A 22821-nucleotide genomic window follows, 5' to 3' on the forward strand; every position below is an offset into this window, starting at 1 on the left:
CCTTGTAAATTTCTTGGGATAAAGAATCAGGAATATTGGATTAAAGCAATGCAAACATTTTCTTGACTTTAAATTTGCCTTGGTGTTTTGGTTGGACTCCTCCTAGATGCAGAAAGAGAGCTCACATGACTGGGAATTGAATTGTGTGAAGGGAATCTCCTGAAAAATCCAAAAATGGAAATCATGATCCTTCCAGGCTCATGTGGGACCTGGAAAAGGGAACTAGAAAAATCATCAGAACATTTGAGGAATATGTGTTTCAGAGTTCTTGTGGTCTCATGGCCTCTTTTCTCCCTGAACGTTTGCTTCTTGCTCTGCTTCATCATAGATTTTGCTCTCCTACGACCTAAGTTGCATGTGGCGGCAGCTTGCTGTTCATCAAAGCCCTCTGACTTTGACTTGACCTTTTTTCAGCATCTGTGGTTGCTGCTAAGTGCCTTAGCCTCTTTTCTTTCCTCAAAGCAAAAATCCGTAGAGTTCTGACTCATTGTTTTGTCCTTTTTCTCCCCCAGCTCCCCAGCCAAGTTGAACTGGCTTTGTACCCTGTAGATGGTAATGTTAAAACAAACAAAAAACCAAAAATAAAACATCTTTTAAAAAGCATTTCTGGTTGATCACTAACAGGCACAGTAAAATATGTTTAATAAATTAAAAATCTTGGATAGTTCATGAATTATCAGGGAAGAACAATTCTGTATAAAGTTCCTTTTAGTATTTTGTTAGCACATGATTCCTTTTCCCCTTCATCTTGTTAAAACCTTCTCTTAGTAAGTCCAGGGTTGTGTTAATACCATTAAAAATTTTGCTTCTTAATTAAACATTATTAAGAGAGGATGGTGATTGCCCTTGTTTTTGCAGTATAACTTTTTTCTACAGTAAGAGGTACCTTGAAAAAAATTGAGAAAAGCATCTTATTTGTAATTTATTTTAGTGCCAAATGACATATCCTAACATTTTGATTTTTTACTTTATTATATTTCCATATCCTTGTTGTATCCCACCATGTCATGAGGCTGTTAGTTAACTGGAATAAAGGTGCTCACAGTTTGTGAATGGACTTAAATCTTTAAGTGAAGGAATGAACCACCTTTGTTTTCTTTGCCGTTAAGAGTGTGGTACTTTTTTTTTTTTTTTTCCTTTTTTTAATTTTTTATTTATTTATTTTTGACTGTGTTGGGTCTTCGTTCCTGTGCGAGAGCTTTCTCTAGTTGCGGCAAGCGGGGGCCACTCTTCATCACGGTGCGCGGGCCTCTCACTATCGCAGCCTCTCTTGTTGCGGAGCACACGCTCCAGACGTGCAGGCTCAGTAGTTGTGGCTCACGGGCCTAGTTGCTCCGCGGCATGTGGGATCTTCCCGGACCAGGGCTTGAACCCGTGTCCCCTGCATCGGCAGGCAGATTCTCAACCACTGCGCCACCAGGGAAGCCCGAGTGTGGTACTTTTAATGGATATCTAGTGTGTTGGTGATAGTTAATGCCTCTTTATTTCCATGTATAGTAGTATTCATGAACATTGTACAGTAAGAGGAAAACTAAATACTAATAGTGTCAAAAGTGGATATTTTGGGGGAAAAAGTAATGAATGGCTAAGTTTTTTTTCCTTCTGTTAGAACCTTTTCACATGATTTAAAAATGGAAGGCTGTGTTAAACTCCTAGTTACCACAAATTTTTTTTAATAGTATATTCAAATTGTAGTTGGCAAAGTAATCAAGTATGTGATTTAAAAAACTAACCTGTTCAGATTTGTAGATCAGGTTAAATATGAAATACCACTTGAAAGAACAGAGGTTTTTTGTGTTTAATAAGACTGACTCAGGTTTTTGTTTTTGTTATTTTCTTCTTTCACATTTAGGTTTTATAGGATCACATTAACAGAAGCACCATGGAGTTTTATGAGTCAACATATTTTATTGTTCTTATTCCTTCAGTAGTTATTACAGTAATTTTCCTCTTCTTCTGGCTTTTCATGAAAGAAACATTATATGATGAAGTTCTTGCAAAACAGAAAAGAGAACAAAAGCTTATTCCTACCAAAACAGATAAAAAGAAGGCAGAAAAGAAAAAGAATAAAAAGAAAGAACTCCAAAATGGGAACCTCCATGAATCTGATTCTGAGAGTGTACCCCGGGACTTTAAATTATCTGATGCCTTGGCTGTGGAAGATGAGCAAGTTGTACCTGTTCCACTGAATGTGGTTGAAAGTTCAAGTAGTGTTAGAGAAAGAAAGAAGAAGGAAAAGAAACACAAGCCTGTACTAGAAGAGCAGGTCACCAAAGAAAGTGATGTATCAAAGATTCCATGCAAAAAAGTGGAACCTGTCCCAGTTACTAAACAGCCCACCCCCCCCTTGGAAGCAGCTGCCTCAAAGAAGAAACCAGGGCAGAAGAAGTCTAAAAATGGAAGCGGTATTGTAATCTATTCAACTTTATTGCATCGTTATATTTGTTTTAATAACTTTAGAGTTTGAAGTTCAGATACTTTGTTAAGTGTGCACACAAATGTTAAATACTGAATCTGAAATCGAGATCATTATCCTTTTCACTGTGTGTTTGCTTTCATTAATTGCTGATAGAAAGAATTAGTACTGAGCATAAAACAGTGTTTAAAACTGAATTTCACATTACAAATGTGGAAAAGGCCTTTAGTAGAAATACATAAAATCTGTTTTATATATAAATATAAATATATAAAATATATATTATATATATTATAGAAATATATAAAACCACTGAGGACCTGTAAATATCAGTAGTTAGAAATGTTTACATTTATTTCAACCAATATTTTCTAATCAGTGTGATAGGAATTAAAGATGAAAAGAAAAATCAGATATCATTTTCACCTTTGATTGATTAATTTTGCAAACACTTATCATACATCTGTTTTGTGCTAGGCATTATATTAGGTACTAGGACTACAGAGATGAAGTGTGCATTTTCAAGGTAGCCTCATGCTAGTTGTAGATACAAACAGAAATAGGTTATTATAATATAAAAAGTTTAGTATAATGAGCTAGGTATGTCTAAACTGTGTTGGAGTTCTAAGGTGGGCCACTTAGAGCATGTAATGCCTAAAGTTAATCTTAAAGGTTGAGTAAATACTAGCTAGTTTTTCTTGGTGGATAGAGTGTTCCAAAGAGAGAGCTTAATAGGTACAACAGAAAGGACGTGAGAAATGGTGTGCTGATGGTTGAAATTGCAAACGGTTTGCTCTGTATGAAGGGACTTGTGTTCACTATTAAATTGTTTTCGTATCTTAACTTGTGGAGTATTAAGTTAGTTATACTGGATTTCAATTATTTGCTTGCCAGCTCTGATCAAGCATGGTACTAGAGAAATAAGAGTAAAGGGGACAGAAGGACATATAAGTCAATAAAGAAATGTGACTTATATAAGAAAAATACAAAGTATAGAAATAGTACAGAGCCAAAACACCTAGTTCTTATGGGGACTGTGGGTCAAAAGCTTTACAGAGGAGGCAGTGCCTGAGCTGGGTCTTCCAGAATGAATGACTTCATCGAGCAAATAGTGGGATCTCATTCCCCACTGGCAGAAGATCATGCATAAATTCATTAAAGGTGCAAAAGTACAGTGTATTGTTGAACCATGAAATGGGAGGCAGGGAGTGGTAGGAAACAAAGCTGAAAAGCTAATGGGGTGGGTAGATCATGATGATTTTTGTATACAATGCTAAGGAGCTGGGATGTTGTAATTTGGCCATTGTTGAAGATTTTCAAGCAGGTTAGTTTACATGGTCTGATTTACATTTTAGAAAGGTATTTTTGGCAGAACTAGGGAAGACAAGTTTCATAGGGCAGTGTTTAATATAGGCACACTTGTTAAGAGGGTATTATTTTCCAGAGTTAAGTTGAAGGACTGAACTGTGGTAGTGACAGAAGAAATAGTAAGGAGATTAGAGGGATCTGCAAAGCAAAAATGGCATGACTAATGTTATGCATAGGATATGGCAGATAGAGGAGAAAGCAGGATCAAAGATAATTTCCAAGTTCTAAGTTAGGTCAGGGTAGGCAAACTGCAACCTGTGAGCCAAATCTGGCCTGCTTCTCGTTTTTTATGGCCCATGAGCCAAGAATGGTTTTTATTATATTTCAAATGGATTAAAAAAACTAAAGGAGTAATATTGTGTTAAATATGGAAATTACATGAAATTCAAACCTCCGTGTCCATAAATCAAGTTTTTTTTAATGCAACCGCACTCATGTGTTAACGTATGTCTGTGGCTGGCTTTCACACTGCAACAGCAGGTGAATAGTTGTGACAGAGTCTAAATGGCCCACAAAACCAGAGTATTTACTGTTCAGCCCTTTGTAGAGAAGATTAGCCAAGCTCTGAATGGTAGATGTTGATAGCTCTAAGAGGGAATAATGGGGAGAGAGTGGATGTGTGCCGAGAGGAGAATGCTTTCAGTTTGTGTTTCTGGTGCCTATGGGGGCTATTTTCATAGGGAGGATGCAGTAGGAAATGTAAGTACAGAGGCATAAGGCTAGACTACAGATTCAGAAGCCTTAAGCATGATGGTAGTAGTTGATGTCGTGGGTGTAGAGAAGATCATTCAAGGAAAGTATTTAAAATGAGGACACAATCCTGAAGAATACAAGCATATAAGGTATTCAGTAGGAACAGCTTACAAAGGAGACTGCAAAGGAATATTCCAGTGTAAGAAAAGAATTACCATGGGAGCTGAATTTTAAATTTTATTTATTTTATTGTGGTAAAATATATGTAACATAAAATTTACCATTTTAACCATTTTAAAGTGTAAGTTCTGTGGCATTAAGTACATTCACATTCTTGCACAGTCATCACCACCAGCCATCTCAAGAACTTTTCATCTTTCCCAACTAAAATTCTGTACCCGTTAAGCACTAATTCCCCATTCTTCCCTCTCTCTAGTTCTTGGCAAGCACCATCCTACTTTCCGTGTCTATGAATTTGACTACTCTAGGTACTTCATATAAGTGAAATCATACAATATTTGTCCTTTTGTGACTGGCTTATTTCACTTAACATAATGGAGAGGAGAGAAATTTAAAGAGGTAGAGACCAATAGTATGAAATGTTAAATAGAATTCAAATAAGGATTAAAGGATATTATTGATAGAATGTGGCATTTGGGACACTAGGGACCTGAGTAAAATCTTTCATGGATATAATGGAAGAGAGAAAAATCAGGTTGCAATTAGTTGAGAAATGATTGGTAGGAAAGGAAGTACAGACTGTTCTTTGGTCAATATAAAAAGGAAATGGGTGTGGGAGGCTAGGGATTACAGTGGTGGGAAGGGTTTTATTTTTCAAGATGATAAGAGATTTGACCATGCCTATAAGCTGAGTAGGGCTAGGAGTGGCTGAGAAATGGGATATAAAAGAAGGAGCAAGTACTAAAGTCCTGATGAAGTTAAAGAGCATATGTGTCAGGGTAAGAAAGCTAGAATGTTAAGTGAGAGAATTGTATATCAGAGTTTAAAATTTTGGTGGTAAAGCATTTTAGGAAGTATTCATTAATAATTGAATCTTTTCTGGTGTGTTCATTGTTTGCTATGATGATTTTTCATTTATTTTTAATAAAGACGATCAGGATAAAAAGGTGGAACCTCTTATGCCACCGTCAAAAAAGCAAGAATCATTACCCCTGCATCAAGAGACTAAACAAGAAGGTGGATCAGGAAAGAAGAAGGTTTCATCAAAGAAGCAAAAGACTGAAAACGGTGAAATGTGTAGATACGTATTTTATAAATACTAATTCTAGAGAAGTCCACTAGGACAAGGAACCTAGAGACCTCACATGCTCTTTAATTTCCAGCTTAATGTGTACCATAACAGCTTTAATACTAATAGAAGTCCATGGTGCTTTGACAGATGGTTAGGGTATAAGTTTGTGGTGAAGACCTTTATATGAAATTTATAAAAGGACAAAAGCATTTATAAATATTCTCATTCTTAACTGAGTTTTGAAAATAATGTTAGTAGCATACAAACTCTATAGAAGAAAAGTATTCCTGAAATATTTGTACTTTTTAATATCACATAAAGATTATGCTTGAGAACATTAGTTAAATTTATCATTACCCTACATTCCTAATTATTTATTAAGCATAATTTGCATGTGTGTATGAGAAGCATCCAGTTAAAAGTGATGGAGCAATTTTTATCTGTTCCGAATTGTCCACAGAAGACTTAGCTATGAAATTTATGTAGATTAAACAGTGATTTTTATCATATTGGGCTGTGATATCAACTAGTGCTAGAAAATAGTAAAATTGGAAAGGGAAAAGATGAAATTCTTATTCTTATTCTTATTTGCATTAAAATTATGATATATCAAGCAATCAGGTATAGAAAAATATTATCACAAAATATTTGTTAATATTAAATATTTATTATAGATTTTAAATGAAAGAACTGTATGTGCCCCAGAGTTTTTTTTTTTAAGGTAGGGATATAGAGAGACTTCCATATGGGTGTGGAAGTTTGTGTCTCTAACCAACAGATATCAGACTTCAATATTCAAACTTTTCCCATTAAAATTAGGAACAAAGTAAGAAGCCTTCCTTCCTCCACTTTTAATGTGCTTCTGGAAGTTTTAACTAGTGTAGTAAGATGTACCATGTAAGTTAGAGGCATAACTATTAGAAATGAGAAGATATCTGCAAGCAACAGTGACTAATTTTTGTATCTAGCAAGGAAAAAAACTCAGTTAAGAATTACCAATTGGAATAAGAGGTCGGTAAAGTACCAACATACATTAAAAATTAATAGTTTTCCTTGAGCACTAATTAAATGTGAATGGATTCTTAGTTAAATCAGGAGAAACATGAGAACTAACTAAAATGTATAGGGATGTATAAGAAGAAATTTTCAGATACTATTAGAGGAGATGTGTGATACACTTTAGGTAACCTAAATGATATGCTATAAAATAATATTGAACTGGTATTTCTTAATTAGAAGAGTGTTTTGAGTTGTTAAATGATAAAATAGGAATTTAAAGGCAAATTGAGCTGGTATCAGAGATTTGAAAATAACTGCATTTATCATTAAACTTAATTGTGCTTACATGTTATTTAATTACTCTGTTATAAAAAATGCTGAGTAATTATGATTTTGTTGAACTTAAATTGCAGTCTTGGTAGATGAACCCCTTATTCATGCAACAACTTATATTCCTTTGATGGATAATGCTGATTCAAATCCTGTGGTGGATAAGAGAGAGGTTATTGATCTGATTAAACCTGACCAAGTAGAAGGAATTCAGAAAACAGGGGCTAAAAAACTGAAGATTGAAGCTGATAAAGGTAATATACAGAATGTGACAATCTTTTGTATTGAAAAAAACACATTTTTGAGTTCTGATGGAGTGAGTGTGTTTTCTCATAGAAGCAATGAATTGCAAAAGACTAATAGAATCTTTGTAGTAAAAGATTTATTGGTAGTTTTCTAATCCACCTTCTCAATTTTGTAGAGCTGGACGTTGGACTTTGACTTGCCTAAGGTTTCATAGCTGTTTTGCTGTCTGGTAATCTGTTCCCTTCTACTATTGTCTCTGAGAGTTTTCTATGCTAATTCACAACGGCCTTATTATTATTATTATTATTACTACTACTACTGTTGTTGTTGTTGTTATTTTGGCCGAGTCACATGGCTTGCGGTATCTTAGTTGCCCAACCAGGGATTGAACCGGGGCCCACGGCAGTGAAAGTGCTGGGTCCTAGCCACTGGACCACCAGGAAACTCCATATTATTTTTTTAATAGGTTTTTTTTTTTAACAGCAGTTTTAGGTTCATAGCAAAATTGAGTGGAAAGTACAGAGTTTCCATATGCCCCTTGTTTTCATACATGCACACAACTGCCTTTTAAAACTTATAATGTAGCTGAAGTATTAAAAGCTCTGGGCACCTTTGGGTCTAATGGGTGGCAGTTGCTTTTAATGAGAGGCAGCTGTTGCCTAATATAAGAACCCTAGGGGAATCAAAGTGGGTGAGTCAGGAGATGTTTGGCGCATGGATTTTTTTAAATGTCAGGATTGCTTGTATATACTTGATGTTTGTAAAATCAGACTTCCTTTTTGTTACTGTCTTCGAGCTTATTTTCTCATCTGTAAAATTTGGCTCATAAGTCGTGAGTATTACGGTTAAATGAGAATATTTGTGAACATATTTAGTATAGATACTAGCATATATTAGACATTTGAATTTTTTTTTTTTTTTAAGTAAGGGTATACTGGCACTTTAATATTCTGCAGTTTGGATACAAACCACTATATACATAGAATGGATAAACAACAAGGTCCTACTGTATAGCCCAGGGAACTATATTCAATATCCCGTGATAAACCATAATGGAAAAGAATCTAAGAAAGAATGTATATATATATGTATAACTGAATCACTTTGTTGTACAGCAGAAATTAACACAACATTGTAAATCAACTATATTTCCAATTAAGAAAACATAAAAAATATTCTGCAGGTTGAGCAAATTTTTAGTTAATGTAATTATTTCATATTATATTAAAAATGATAAACACTTTTTCTCTGTGGACTAGAGCATTAATTGTTGTTTGACCTGAAATGTAAATCTGTTTTCTCTTGGTTACTGACTTTCTGGGTCAAGAATTCTTGGTGCTTTACCGTTGCTGAAGTTGTTACTTATATCTTTTAAATGTTAACTTTTTGTTTTTTAAAGAGAATGCTGAAGTAAAATTTAAAGATTTTCTTCTGTCCTTGAAGACTATGATGTTTTCTGAAGATGAGGCCCTTTGTGTTGTAGACCTGCTAAAGGAAAAGTCTGGTGTGATACAGGATGCTTTAAAGAAGGTAAGCATATTTTTGATTATGAGCCTATTTGAGGGCAGTGATTAGAAGTTCACCAAGCAAGACTTCTGCTAAAGCAATAAATTATAACCTACTCCCATCCTTCGTACCCTGAAAACACTTAGTGACATTTAAAAGTTCTGGAATGCCTTCAGAAGTTATTTCATATATCCATACTAATCAATATACTTATTTAGTTCAGTCAGGTGTCCGAGTCATCTGAGGTTTTGACAAAAACGAATTACTTATGATAAGTAAGATGATTTATGTAACTTTAAAGTCATTTGGCACTTGGCTAAGTTGTACCTTGCTTTCCTGTGAATGTAAGTACTGAAGGCAAGGTCGGGTGATTTCTGGATAACATATGGAATGTTTTTGTGACTGAAGATAGCACCATTCAAAGCACCTGGGCATCTTTTGTGTGTGTGTGTGTGTGTGTGTGTGTGGGTGTGTGTGTGTGTGTGTGGATGTATAGAATACTACTGTTCTAAAGTAAATGCTTTGAATGATAGAATCATTGCTATGACTTACTAAAATTTGAAAAAAACAAAGCCATGAAGCTAATATTTAATTTCTCATTATATTACACTCACTGTATTATCAGGTGTACTATCTCATATTGGGAAATGTGACAAGTTTTTAAGTGTTACTTTGCGATAAGATGACATGGTATCCGGTGTTCAATATTAGATTGTTTACCTGACCATTCTTATTTTAAACACACATACACACACACTCCTAACACACTTTTCTGCCTTAAAACCTTTAGTGGCTTCCATTTATTCTTTTTTTTTTCCCATCTTTATTGGAGTATAATTGCTTTATGATGTGTTAGTTTCTGCTGTACAACAAAGTGAATCAGCTATATGTATACATATATCCCCATATCGCCTCCCTCTTGAACCTCCCTCCCACCCTCCCTATCCCACCCCTCTAGGTGGTCACAAAGCACTGAGCTGATCTCCCTGTGCTGTGCAGCTGCTTCCCACTAGATATCTGTTTTACATTTGGCAGTGTATATATGTCCATGCTACTCTCTCACTTCGTCCCAGCTTACCCTTCCCCCTCCCCATGTCCTCAAGTCCATTCTCTACATCTACTTCTTTATTCCTGTCCTGCCTCTAGGTTCATCAGAACCATTTTTTTTTTTTAGATTCCATATATATGTGTTAGCATACAGTATTTGTTTTTCTCTTTCTAACTTACTTCACTCTGTATGACAGACTCTAGGTCCATCCATCTCTACAAATAACTCAGTTTCGTTTCTTTTTATGGCTGAGTAATATTCCATTGTATGTATGTGCCACATCTTTATCCATTCATCTGTCGATGGACACTTAGGTTGCTTCCATGTCCTGGCTGTTGCGAATAGTGTGGCAGTGAACACTGTGATACGTGACTCTTTTTGAATTATGGTTTTCTCAGGGTATATGCCCAGTGGTGGGATTGCTGGGTCGTATGGTAGTTCTATTTTTAGTTTTTTAAGGAACCTCCATACTGTTCTCCATAGTGGCTGTGTCAGTTTACATTCCCAGCAGCAGTGCAAGAGGGTTTCCTTTTCTCCACACCCTCTCCGGCATTTACTGTTTGTAGGTTTTTTTTTTTTTTTTAAAGTTTTTTTTTTTTTTTAATTTATTTTTGGCTGTGTTGGGTCTTCGTTTCTGTGTGAGGGCTTTCTCTAGTTGTGGCAAGCGGGGGCCACTCTTCATCGCGGTGCGCAGGCCTCTCACTGTTGCGGCCTCTCCCGTTGCGGAGCACAGGCTCCAGACGCACAGGCTCAGTAGGTGTGGCTCACGGGCCCAGTTGCTCCGTGGCATGTGGGATCTTCCCGGTCCAGGGCTCGAACCTGTGTCCCCTGCATTGGCAGGCAGACTCTCAACCACTGTGCCACCAGGGAAGCCCTGTTTGTAGGTTTTTTGATGATGGCCATTCTGACTGGTGTGAGGTGATACCTCATTGTAGTTTTGATTTGCATTTCTGTAATGATTAGTGATATTGAGCATCATTTCATGTATTTGTTGGCAATCTGTATATCTTCTTTGGAGAAATGTCTATTTAGCTCTTCTGTCCATTTTTGGATTGGATTGTTTGTTTTTTTGATATTGAGCTGCATGACCTGCTTGTATATTTTGGAGGTTAATCCTTTGTCAGTTGCTTCGTTTGCAAATATTTTCTCCCATTCTGAGGGTGGTCTTTTCATCTTGTTTATGGTTTCCTTTGCTGTGCAAAAGCTTTTAAGTTTCATTGGGTCCCATTTGTTTATTTTTATTTCCATTGCTCCAGGAGGTGGGTCAAAAAGGATCTTGCTGTGGTTTATGTCATAGAGTGTTCTGACTATGTTTTCCTCTAAGAGTTTTATAGTGTCTATCCTTACATTTAGGTCTTTAATCCATTTTGAGTTTATTTTTGTTTATGGTGTTAGGAAGTGTTCTAATTTCATTCTTTTACATGTAGCTATCCAGTTTCCCCAGCACCACTTATTGAAGAGGCTGGATTTTCTCCATTGTATATTCTTGCCTCCTTTGTTAAAGATAAGGTGATCATATGTGCATGAGTTTATCTCTGGGCTTTCTATCCTGTTCCATTAATCTATATTTCTCCTTTTGTGCCAGTACCATACTGTCTTGATTACTGTAGCTTTGTAGTATAGTCTGAAGTCAGGGAGCCTGATTCCTCCAGCTCTGTTTTTCTTTCTCAAGATTACTTTGGCTATTCGGGGTCTTTTGTGTTTCCACATGAATTGTAAAATTTTTTGTTCTAGTTCTGTGAAAGATGCCGTTCGTAATTTGATAAGGATTGCATTGACTCTGTAGATTGCTTTGGGTAGTATAGTCATTTTCACAGTGTTGATTCTTCCAATCCAAGAACATGGTCTGTCTCTCCATCTGTTTGTATCGTCTTTGATTTCTTTCATCAGTGTCTTTTTTTTTTTTTCCCCTTGTCAGTTTCTTATAGTTTTCTGCATACAGGTCTTTTGCCTCCTTAGGTAGGATTATTCCTAGGTATTTATTTTTTGTTGCAGTGGTAAATGGGAGTGTTTCCTTAATTTCTCTTTCTGATTTTTTGTTGTTAGTGTATAGGAATGCAAGAGATTTCTGTGCATCAATTTTGTATCCTGCTACTTTACCAGATTCATTGATTAGCTCTAGTAGTTTTCTGGTGGCATCTTTAGGATTATCTATATATAGCATCATATCATCTGCAAACAGTGACAGCTTTACTTCTTCTTTTCCAGTTTGGATTCCTTTCATTTCTTTTTCTTCTCTGATTGCTGTGGCTAAAACTTCCAAAACTATGTTGAATAATAGTGGTGAGAGTGGGCACACTTGTCTTGTTCCTGATCTTAGAGGAAATGCTCTCAGTTTTTCACCATTGAGAATGATGTTGGCTGTGGGTTAGTCATATATGGCTTTTATTATGTTGAGGTAGGTTCCCTCTATGCCAACTTTATGGAGAGTTTTTATCATAAGTGGGTGTTGAATTTTGTCAAAAGCTTATTCTGCATCTATTGAGATTATCATATGGTTTTTAACCTTCACTTTGTTAATATGGTGTATCACATTGATTGATTTGCATATACTGAAGAATCCTTGCATTCCTGGGATAAACCCCACTTGATCATGGTGTATGATCCTTTTAATGTGCTGTTGGATTCTGTTTGCTAGTATTTTGTTGAGGATTTTTGCATCTATGATCATCAGAGATATTGACCTGTAATTTTCTTTTTTTGTGACATCTTTGTCTGGTTTTGGTATCAGGGTGATGGTGGCCTTGTAGAATGAATTTGGGAGTGTTCCTTCCTCTGCTGTATTTTGGAAGAGTTTGAGAAGGATAGGTGTTAGCTTTCTTCTCTAAATGTTTGATAGAATTTGCCTGTGAAGCCATCTGGCCCTGGGCTTTTGTTTGTTGGAAGATTTTTAATCACATGTTCAATTTCATTACTTGTGACTGGTCTGCTCATATTTTCTGTTTCTTCCTGGTCCAGTCTTGGAAGGTTGTACTTTTCTAAGAACTGGTCCATTTCTTCCAGGTTGTCCATTTTATTGGCATATAGTTGCTTATAGTAGTCTCTCATGATCTTTTGTATTTCTGCAGTATCAGTTGTTATTTCTCCTTTTTCTCCTTTTTCATTTCTAATTCTGTTGATTTGCGTCTTCTCCCTTTTTTTTCCTGATGAGTCTGGCTAGTGGTTTATCAGTTTTGTTTATTTTCTCAAAGAGCCAGCTTTTAGTTTTATTGATCTTTTCTATTGTTTCCTTCATTTCTTTTTCATTTATTTCTGATCTGATCTTTATGATTTCTTTCCTTCTGCTAGCTTTGGGGTTTTTTTGTTCTTCTTTCTCTCATTGCTTTAGGTGTAACGTTAGGTTGTTTATTTGAGATGTTTCTTGTTTCTTGAGGTAGGCTTGTATTGCTATAAACTTCTCTCTTAGAACTGCTTTTGCTGCATCCCATAGGTTTTGGGTCTTCGTGTTTTCACTGTCATTTGTCTATAGGTATTTTTTTATTTCCTCTTTGATATCTTCAGCGATCTGTTGGTTGTTTAGTAGTGTATAGTTTAGCCTCCATGTGTTTGTATTTTTTACAGTTTTTTTTCCCTGTAATTGATATCTAGTCTCATAGTGTTGTGGTCAGAAAAGATGCTTGATACGATTTCAGTTTTCTTAAATTTACCGAGGCTTGATTTGTGACCCAAAATGTGATTTATCCTGGAAAATGTTGCTTGTGCACTTGAGAAGAAAGTGTATTTTGTTGTTTTTGGATGGAATGTCCTATAAATATAAAATTATTAAGTCCATCTGGTCTGATGCGTCATTTAAAGCTTGTGTTTCCTTATTTATTTTCTGTTTGGATGATCTGTTCATTGGTGTAAGTGGGGTGTTAAAAGTCCCCTACTATTATTGTGTTACTGTTGATTTCTCCTTTTATGGCTGTTAGCATTTGCTTTATGTATTGAGGTGCTCCTATGTTGGGTGTATAGATATTTCTAATTGTTATATCTTCTTCTTGGATTGATTTCTTGATCATTATGTAGTGTCCTTCCTTGTCTCTTATAATAGTCTTTATTTTAAAGTCGGAAGTCTGATTTGTCTGATATGAGTATTGCTTCTCCAGTTTTCTTTTGATTTCCAGTTTCATGGAATATCTTCTTCCATGCCCTCACTTTCATTGTGTATGTGTCCCTAGGTTTGAAGGGGTCTCTTGTAGACAGCATATATATGGGTCTTGTTTTTGTATCCATTCAACCAGTCTGTGCCTTTTTTTTTTTTATGATTGCTTGTTTGCTTGCTTACTTGCTTATTTATTTATTTATTTATTTATTTATTTATTTATGGCTGTGTTGGGTCTTCATTGCTGGGCGCAGCTTTCTCTAGTTGCATTGAGTGGGGGCTACTCTTCATTGCGATGGGTGGGCTTCTCATTGCGGTGGCTGCTCTTGTTGTGGAGTGTGGGCTCTAGAGCGCAGGCTCAGTAGTTGTGGCGCCTGGGGTTAGTTGCTCCGCGGCATGTGGGATCTTCCTGGACCAGGGATCGAACCCGTGTCCCCTGCATTTGGCAGATGGACTCTTAACCACTGTGCCACCAGGGAAGTCCCCAGTCTGTGTCTTCTGGTTGGGGCATTTAATCCATTACATTTAAGGTAATTATTGATATGTATGTTCCTATTACCATTTTCTTAATTGTTTTGGGTTTATTATTGCACGTCTTTTCCTTCTCTTGTGTTTCCTGCCTAGAGAAGTTCCTTTATCATTTGTTGTAAAGCTGCTTTGGTGGTGCTGAATTCTCTTAACTTTTGCTTGCCTGTAGAGCTTTTGATTTCTCCATTGAATCTGAATGAGACCCTTGCTGAGTTGAGTAATCTTGGTTGTAGGTTTTTCCCTTTCATCACTTTAAATATATCTTGCCACTCCCTTTTGGCCTGTGGAATTTCTGCTGAAGGATCAGTTGCTAACCTTATTGGGGATTCCCTTTTATGTTATTTGTTGGTTTTCCCTTGCTGCTTTTAATATTTTTTCTTTGTGTTTAAATTTTGTTAGTTTGATTAATATGTGTCTCAGCATGTTTCTCCTTAGGTTTCTCCTGTATGGGACTCTCTGTGCTTCCTGGACTTGATTGACTATGTCCTTTCCTGTGTTGGGGAAGTTTTCGACTATAATCTCTTCACATATTTTCTCAGACCCTTTCTTTTTTTCTTCTTTTTCTGGGACACCTACAATTCGAACATTGGTGCGCTTAATGTTGTCCCAGAGGTCTCTGAGACTGTCCTCCATTCCTTTCATTCTTTTTTCTTTATTCTGTTCTGCGGCAGTTATTTCCACCATTCTATCTTCCAGCTCACTTATCCGTTCTTGTGCCTCAGTTATTCTGCTATTGATTCCTTCTAGAGTATTTTTAATTTCAGTTATTGTGTTCATTACTGTTTGTTTGCTCTTTAGTTTTTCTAGTTCGTTGTTAAATGTTTCTTGTATTTTCTCTGTTCTGTTTCTGAGATTTTGCATCATCTTTACTATTATTACTCTGAATTCTTTTTCAGGTGGTTTACCTATTTCCTCTTCATTTATTTGTTCTTGTGGGTTTTTATCTTGTTCTTTTGCCTGCAAGATATTTCTCTGTCTTCTCCTTTTGTCTGGTTTACAGTATTTGAGGTCTCCTTTCCCTAGGCTGCCGGGTCATAGTTCTTCTTGCTTCTGTTCTCTGCCCCTGGTGGTGAGGTTGGTCCATTGGCTTGTGTAGGCTTCCTGATGGGAGGGACTTGTGCCTGTGTTCTTGTAGGTGGAGCTGAGTCAGGTGATATGTTTTGGGGTGTCTTTGAGCTTAGTATGGCTTTAGGTAGTCTGTGTGCTGATGGGTGGGTTTGTGTTCCTGTCTTGTTTGTTGTTTTGTTTGTTGTTTGGTGAGAGGCATCCATTGCTGGGAGCTGCTGGCAGTTGGGTGGAGCCGGGTCTTGGATTCAGATAGAGGCCTCTGTGAGAGCTCTTGGTGATCAGTCTTCCCTGGGGCCAGGAATTCTCTAGTGGTCCAGTATCCTGGACTCCCTGCTCCTACCCCAGAGCCTCAGGCCCGACTTCCAGTCCAGGAACCAAGACCCCCCGCAAGTTGCTCATCCCTCAATAAAGGGGATTAAAAAAAAACACAAAAAAGAAAAGAGTAATAAAGCCCTAGAAAAATGGTAAAAAGTAAAATCAAACAAACAATAACAGAAACAAGGAAACATACACACATGCAAAAGAAACAAAACAGAATCATATGAAACAAAAACAAGGGAACAACCAGACAAACAGAAGAACTCAAAAACGAAATCAAACAATTAGAATCAAAACTAACAAAAACAGAAAACCTAATAACAAAAGCAAAGCAGTATGCCAACTGAAGAATAAAGTAAGGATACAGAACAAACTGATAAAAATGAATTTAAAAAAATAATAAAATAAAATAGAAAGGGAAAAAACACAGGAGAACAGAAAAGAAAAGTAGAAATGGAGATATTAAAAAAAAATTAAAGAAAAAGAAGAAGAAAAAAATACGGGAAAAGAACAAAGAACAACAGAAAAGCAAAGTAAAAATAGAAATATATAAAAAAAAAAATAAAAATAAAAAATGTTATAGAACATGGATATCTCAAAAGACTAAATAAAGAAACAAAACGTAAAACAACAACAAACAAAAAAAAAAAGAAAAGAAACCCAACGAGAAAAAAGCCAGAACCAACAATAGAATGAATCAAAACATAATAAAATTAATAGTAATAATTATGTTTCCCTGGGGTCTCAGCTGAAAGTGTCTTTGCGCACACCGTGAGCCATAGCCCACCTCTGCCTCCCCAAGAGGCTCTCCTCTGCCTCTGGGCTGGTCTCTGGACCTGTTGTGGGCCCTGTGAAGACCACTCAGACTCTGATCTGGCCCAGTTCCTGCGTGTGCTTGTCCCCAACGTCCACAGCTGCCAGAACGAGACCATTTTCATTTGTGGGAACACTCATTGTCTACTCAGATATTCCACAGACGCAGGGTCTACCTAGCTGATCGCGGGGATTTAATCTGCAGCTTGTACAGCTGATGGAAAGGTTTTTGATCTTCCTTAGTCGCCCCATCCCTGGGGTTCAGCTTCGGTTTTATCCCCACCTCTGTGTGTGGTCCACCCACAGAGTCTGGTCCTGAGGCTACCTTGGAGCTCTTGGGTCTGCCCCAGTGAGGACAGGGTACGGAGGTGGTATGACTGCTTGGATCACGGGAGCCCTGGCGGCGCCAAATGCACAGGGAAGCCAGCAGCCACGGGCACAAGGGATATGGCCCTAGTTAGGGCCTTTTCTGGCACCCAGTGTATGGCGCATCAGGGCCAGCCCTGGCTGGGCTTTTTCTGGCACCCAGCAGCAGGCGTGCTAGGGCCATCCCTGAGGGGGCTTTTTTATATTGCTAGTCGGCAGGTGCTGGTGTGAGGGGGGAGAGAGGCTGCAAGAGTGGTTTGTCCCCCTGCGTGTGACTCAGCAGTAGCGCCCTGCTCCCATGGCAGTCCGGTCTTCCTCTGTAGGTATTCCCTGCTGCGGATTTCCTCCCTCCCGTCCCCTCAGTCTGTCTCCCCACAGCCAACAGCAATTCTCACTCTAGGCCTGTTCTCCAATCCCCGTGCTCCAGCTCCCAGCCCCCTTGCACACCTGTGAACACATGTCCCAGTCCAGGGCATATAGGGCTGCGGTACGGACCGTCTGTGTATTTCTCACTCTGTCCCATCTGCCACCGATTGGCCACTTCACCCTCTTCCAACAGCCTCAAATGCTTTTCTTCTGTCCCAGTTGATTTCTCTGTTGGAGAGGAGGTTTCCCCAAATTTGGGAATCTCTTCTTTGCTTCAGCTCCCCCACCCTGGGGTGCAGGTCCCATCCAGCTTCCTCTCCTCCTCCTTCTCCCTTCTTTTTGCCATCCTACCCAGTTATGCAGGGATCTTTATAGTCCTGTCTGGTGTCCAAGGTCTTCTGCTAGTCTTCAGCTGGTGTTCTGTGAGAATTGTTGCATCTATAGATGTATTCCTGATGCATCCGTGGAGAGAGGTGAACTCCACATCCTCCTACTACTCCACCATCTTGAATCCTCTCCCATTTATTCTTAAAGACCATCCTAGTCCAAACCATCACTTCTCATTTGATTACCTTCAGTATTCTCCTAGTTGATGTTTCTGCATTCCCTTGTAGCCTTCTAATCTATTTTTTTCTACACATCTGCAAGGCAGCCTTTAAGAGGTAAATCAGGTTATATTACTCACTGCTTTAAAAACCCTTTGGTGCCTTTCTCTTTGCACTTAAAACAAAACCCAGATTCCTTCGAAGTCCTATGTCTGTCTCTCTCTATAGCTTGATCTCATGGCATTTTCCTCATCCCCTCATTAAAGCAAACCAAATGTTCTCTTCTGTCTAGACTGTCCTAAAACCCCCAAGCCCCCTAACTTCTTTCCTTGGTTATTTCCTCCATCAGGTTTCTATTTAAATATCATTTCCTCATATAAGGCTAATCTGAATTCCTAGTCTAAATTATTCTCTTCTCTCTTTCTCATAACCATCTGAATTTTTTTTGTCATATAGCATTTATCATAGCATATGTCTGTCCATACTTCCAAATATCTGTTGACAACGTGTTTTACAAATCTGCAGCATTTTACAATGTGTATGCTTATTGGACAGTCTCTGTGTGGTGCCAGCAGTGGCTCAGAGTAAACAGTGTGTTCGAGGATCATCAGAGTAAGTGCGATAACTGTGTGACTTTGGATACAAAGTTAGATTATTCTCTTGCAAGGAACGTTCTTGAAGTTCTTGATTGAAGAATTTATCTTTTGATTTACTTTAATTGGGTAAGTGTATATCTTAAAAGGGTTCCTGGTTATTTGTGAGGATTGGGAAAATCTTCTTGCAGGGAAAAGCCTCCAGCTGAACTTAGGTACTACCTGTTTGAAATTACTGCTTTTTTTTTTTTTTTTAAATGCTATTCTTGTCTGCTTACATTCTTTTTTTGTATGTATGTATGTATGTATGTATGGCTGTGTTGGGTCTTCGTTTCTGTGCGAGGGCTTTCTCTAGTTGTGGCAAGCGGGGGCCACTCTTCATCGCGGTGCGCGGGCCTCTCACCATCGCGGCCTCTCTTGCTGCGGAGCACAGGCTCCAGACGCGCAGGCTCAGTAATCGTGGCTCACGGGCCGAGTTGCTCCGCGGCATGTGGGATCTTCCCAGACCAGGGCTCGAACCCGTGTCCCCTGCATTGGCAGGCAGACTCTCAACCACTGCGCCACCAGGGAAGCCCTGAAATTACTGCTTTTTAAAATTAATTGCTTCAAGTGTTTCTCTTCTGACTAAGGATGTTGGTGGTGGTTTATGGATGCAAGAGTAGTCATTTTATTGCTTGAGACAGCCTTGAACTCTAGAGGTTGGGTGGTAAATCAGACTCCCCTTGATAGCTATATTAGGCAGGCCAAGGAGGAAGTTGGGAACTGTTAAAGATAACATTTTGAAATAGAGTAAATGTTTTGAAACTTTACATTTTTCCCTTTTCCTTGGAACCTTTGGCTTTCAATTAAAATCTTGTTCTTTGTTTCTTATGGTGTGGTTCTATTCTTATCTTCAGGGACTCAGTGCCCTTGTAGATCCACTCTTGTCAGGGAAAGACTAAGTAAGTTTAATTTCTCCCTTTTCCTGTCATGGAAATTGATCCTTGGTCAGACATTTTAACAGATTTCAAGGTCCAGGATGTAGATGAATCCCCACACCTAATAAAGACCACTTCAGAGAAAGGGGGAAGATAAATGCAGGAATATAAGCATAGATGTAGGATAGAGATAGAGGAGTTAGAGGACTTGCTGACCAATTAGATATGGTGGCTAAAGAAGAGTCTAGAATGAATGCTTGTTTTTGCTCTGGAGTAACTGATAGATTGTGGTGACAATGGTATTCATGAGCACTTTGCAAAGGAAGAGAGAGTAGAGGATTATGAAAATATTTAGGAAGTTGTTTTAGGCATCCTTTGGAGCATTTAAGTGGATATAATTATTTCACAGTTGAATATATATTTCTCTGGAGTTGAAAATATATTGCAATGGGAGTAGTTTCAGAAAGTAATCAGCTATCACTGATACATATAGTGGATATATGTTAGTCCAGAGAGGATGTGGAGAGTGGTAAGAAAGTTCAGGAATGAACCTTGAGAAGCACCAACATTTAAAGGTCAGGGAAAGCCACCACAAAGTATACTGAGACGAGAAACAGCAGGAGACAGTGGAATCACAGATGTTTAGGGAGGGTAGAGAGTTCAGGGGTGGCGGGAAAAATCAGCAATGACATGCTTTAGAGCAATCAAGGAGAATAAGGATTGAAAAAATGGATTTGATATCCTTAGTGAAAGCAGTTTCATTGGAGTACTAGACTAAATAAGTGATGAATGAATAGGAAAGGTGACAGTATCCACTTTGAATAAGCTTAGATGGGAAGGGGAAAACAGAGTAAAAGCTAGAGGGCTTTTGCAGAGTTGGAGAGATGTTATGTTCTATGTGTATGTACACACGCCTTTGTGTTTAAGCTATAAGACACTTCTGTTTTATATTTAGAGTGTAGGTTAAGATCCTGGGCTCTAGGGTCAGATTTCCTGGATTCAAATCTGGACTCTGCCACTTTGAGCTTTGTGGCTTTAGATAAGTTACTTAACCTCAGTGTCTCAGTTTCCCCATCTCTAAAATGGGAATGATAATAAGGTATTATCTTAGAGTTCCTAGCATAAAATAATTGCTCAAAAATGTTAACTCAATGTGATTACTAGTAAGAAAACATATAAAATGTATTTGAATTGTATATTAACACATATATGTGGAATCTAGAAAAATGGTACGGATGAACCAGTTTGCAGGGCAGGAATAGAGATGCACATGTAGAAAACGGACGTGTGGACACAGTGGGGGAAGGTGTGGGTGGGATGAATTGGGAGATCAGGATTGACATAGGTACTCTACCATGTGTAAAATAGATAGCTAGTGGGAACCTGCTGTATAGCACAGGGAGCTCAGCTTGGTGCTCTGTGGTGACCTAGATGTGTGGGATGGTGGGGGCTGGGAGGGAGGTCCAAGAGGGAGGGGATATATGTATACATATAGTTGATTCACTTCACTGTACAGCAAAAACTAATACAACAGTGTAAATCAACTACACCCCAATTAAAAAAAAATAGAAAAGGCAAAAAAAATGTATTTGATAGTTTTAGTTGATTATTAATTTCTTCTTGTTGGCCTTTAAATATACTTGCCTCAATTATGTGGTTTTTTTCCAACTCTAAGTTACTAACTATTTTGGCCCCATGTTGTATAACAGGAGGAAGTCTATTTAAAATTTTTCCTACCTTCTCTCTTCCTTCCCGCTCTACTTTTGTTAATTATAGCATTTGTTTATCAGATACTTATAATATTTAATGTTTGTTTTGTGACTATAATTTTTATGTTTGTTTCAGTCTTAATTCTGTAGCTTAATGCTGGGTTCAAAGCTTGATACCATTTCTTTTGCCATAAGCTTCTGTATTCATCTCTTGGTTGGCTGAAATTGGTTTTTTTTTTTCTGGAATTTTTTCAAGAAGGGCTTATGGAACCTGTATTTCCCGAATTCCGGCAAGTTAAAATGCTGCTTTATTGTCTTTGTACTTGAATGATAATTTGGTGGGGTATAATATTTCTGAGTTGCACTTTATTTCCCTGAGAATTTGTCATGCTTGCTTTACCATTCTCTACATTCCTATCGCTGGATAGAAGTCTGAGACCAGCCTGAGTTTTGCATTCTTTTTTTTTTTTTTTAAAGGCTCTGCCACGTGGCATGTGGGATCTTAGTTCCCCAACCAGGGATCAAACCCGTGCCCCCTGCAGTGGGAGCCCAGAGTCTTAACCACTGGGCCACCAGGGAAGTCCCCTGAATTTGCATTCTTTTCATGTATTTTTGTCAAAATACACTCTCACAATGAAAACATCCTTTGGGTAATCAACCAAGTTTTTATTATTTATTGGACTTTCCAGTGTCCACCCTACTGTACAAACACCAAGGGATTCAGCTTCTTTGAAGTCATGGGAATTTTGCTGTAATGTGGCTTGCATTGACTCTTCTATCAGTATTCTATCAGTATTCCCTTGGGCAAAGCATGTCTTTTCAATCATGAGATTCAGTGTCCCTTAAAAGAATTGAAATAATGGGTATCAGTTAAGCATAAGTTGGATCTTCCTTGCCTATTGTCTTTATCTTTTGTATTTTTGTCCTAAAATAAAAAATAAAGCTTTGGTTTATTTCCTCTTATTTACTTCTCTCCACCCTGAACTCTATGTCTTCTCCTTTGTTTTCAGCAACATGTCTTTTTCTGTTTGCTACTTCTAATTGGATTGTATTTCTGAGATGGTGTTACTTTTACTTCTGCTTTGGGCTTTGCCAGCTCATATTTCATCTCTTTCTGTGGTCTTATCTTTCCTCTGAATTATTTCTTGTGAGCTCTGTTCTTTGCTCTTGTTTTTCTAGAAATCGTTGCTATGTTAGACTTTGGAAAGTCATGGTGATATATTTTTTTTAATCACAGTTTTTGTCCATTCTTGACAATCTTTTTATCATGATTTTTCTACACTTGGCATTTGGTTTTTCTTATTGCTTTCCTTACTTTTTTCTCATATCTTACATAGACCTTGTTTTATTTCTTTTTCATTAATACTCCTCTTCCAGTGAGGGGTGTTTCTCCTGGATCATCTCTGTGGCTAGAGATGGATAACGAATGGCTAAGGCCAACTGTTCTCCTTGGGCTGTGTGTGAAAATGAGTTCTTTTAGCCTTTCCTTTTTCCTCTGATAAGAGTTCACTACAGAGGGTCTCACTGTAGAAGATCTCTCTTAACTCTGCCTCACTGATTAGCTGCTCTCTTTGAATAAAGTTTACCTGTATGATTTCTTCTTCTTTCCTACTTTTGCTTCTTAAGACCTCCTACCAAGAAAATTCCTACCTTCTA

General features: G+C 37.8%; 1 protein-coding gene across 6 annotated transcripts in view; it reads left to right on the forward strand.

Annotated features, from left to right (window-relative positions):
* KTN1 (kinectin 1) overlaps positions 1 to 22821 on the forward strand; it is a 130932-nt gene that overhangs the window by 48511 nt on the left and 59600 nt on the right. For all 6 annotated transcript variants that reach the window (XM_059914286.1, XM_059914288.1, XM_059914287.1 and 3 more), the window contains exons 2-5: positions 1853 to 2405; positions 5588 to 5725; positions 7142 to 7312; positions 8704 to 8834. In XM_059914286.1, coding sequence (XP_059770269.1) covers positions 1883 to 2405; positions 5588 to 5725; positions 7142 to 7312; positions 8704 to 8834 — 963 coding nt within the window. In that variant the 5' untranslated portion in view covers positions 1853 to 1882. The remainder of the gene's footprint in view (positions 1 to 1852; positions 2406 to 5587; positions 5726 to 7141; positions 7313 to 8703; positions 8835 to 22821) is intronic.

This window comes from Balaenoptera ricei, chromosome 2, assembly GCF_028023285.1.
Source record: "Balaenoptera ricei isolate mBalRic1 chromosome 2, mBalRic1.hap2, whole genome shotgun sequence".
NCBI classification, from domain to species: domain Eukaryota; kingdom Metazoa; phylum Chordata; class Mammalia; order Artiodactyla; family Balaenopteridae; genus Balaenoptera; species Balaenoptera ricei.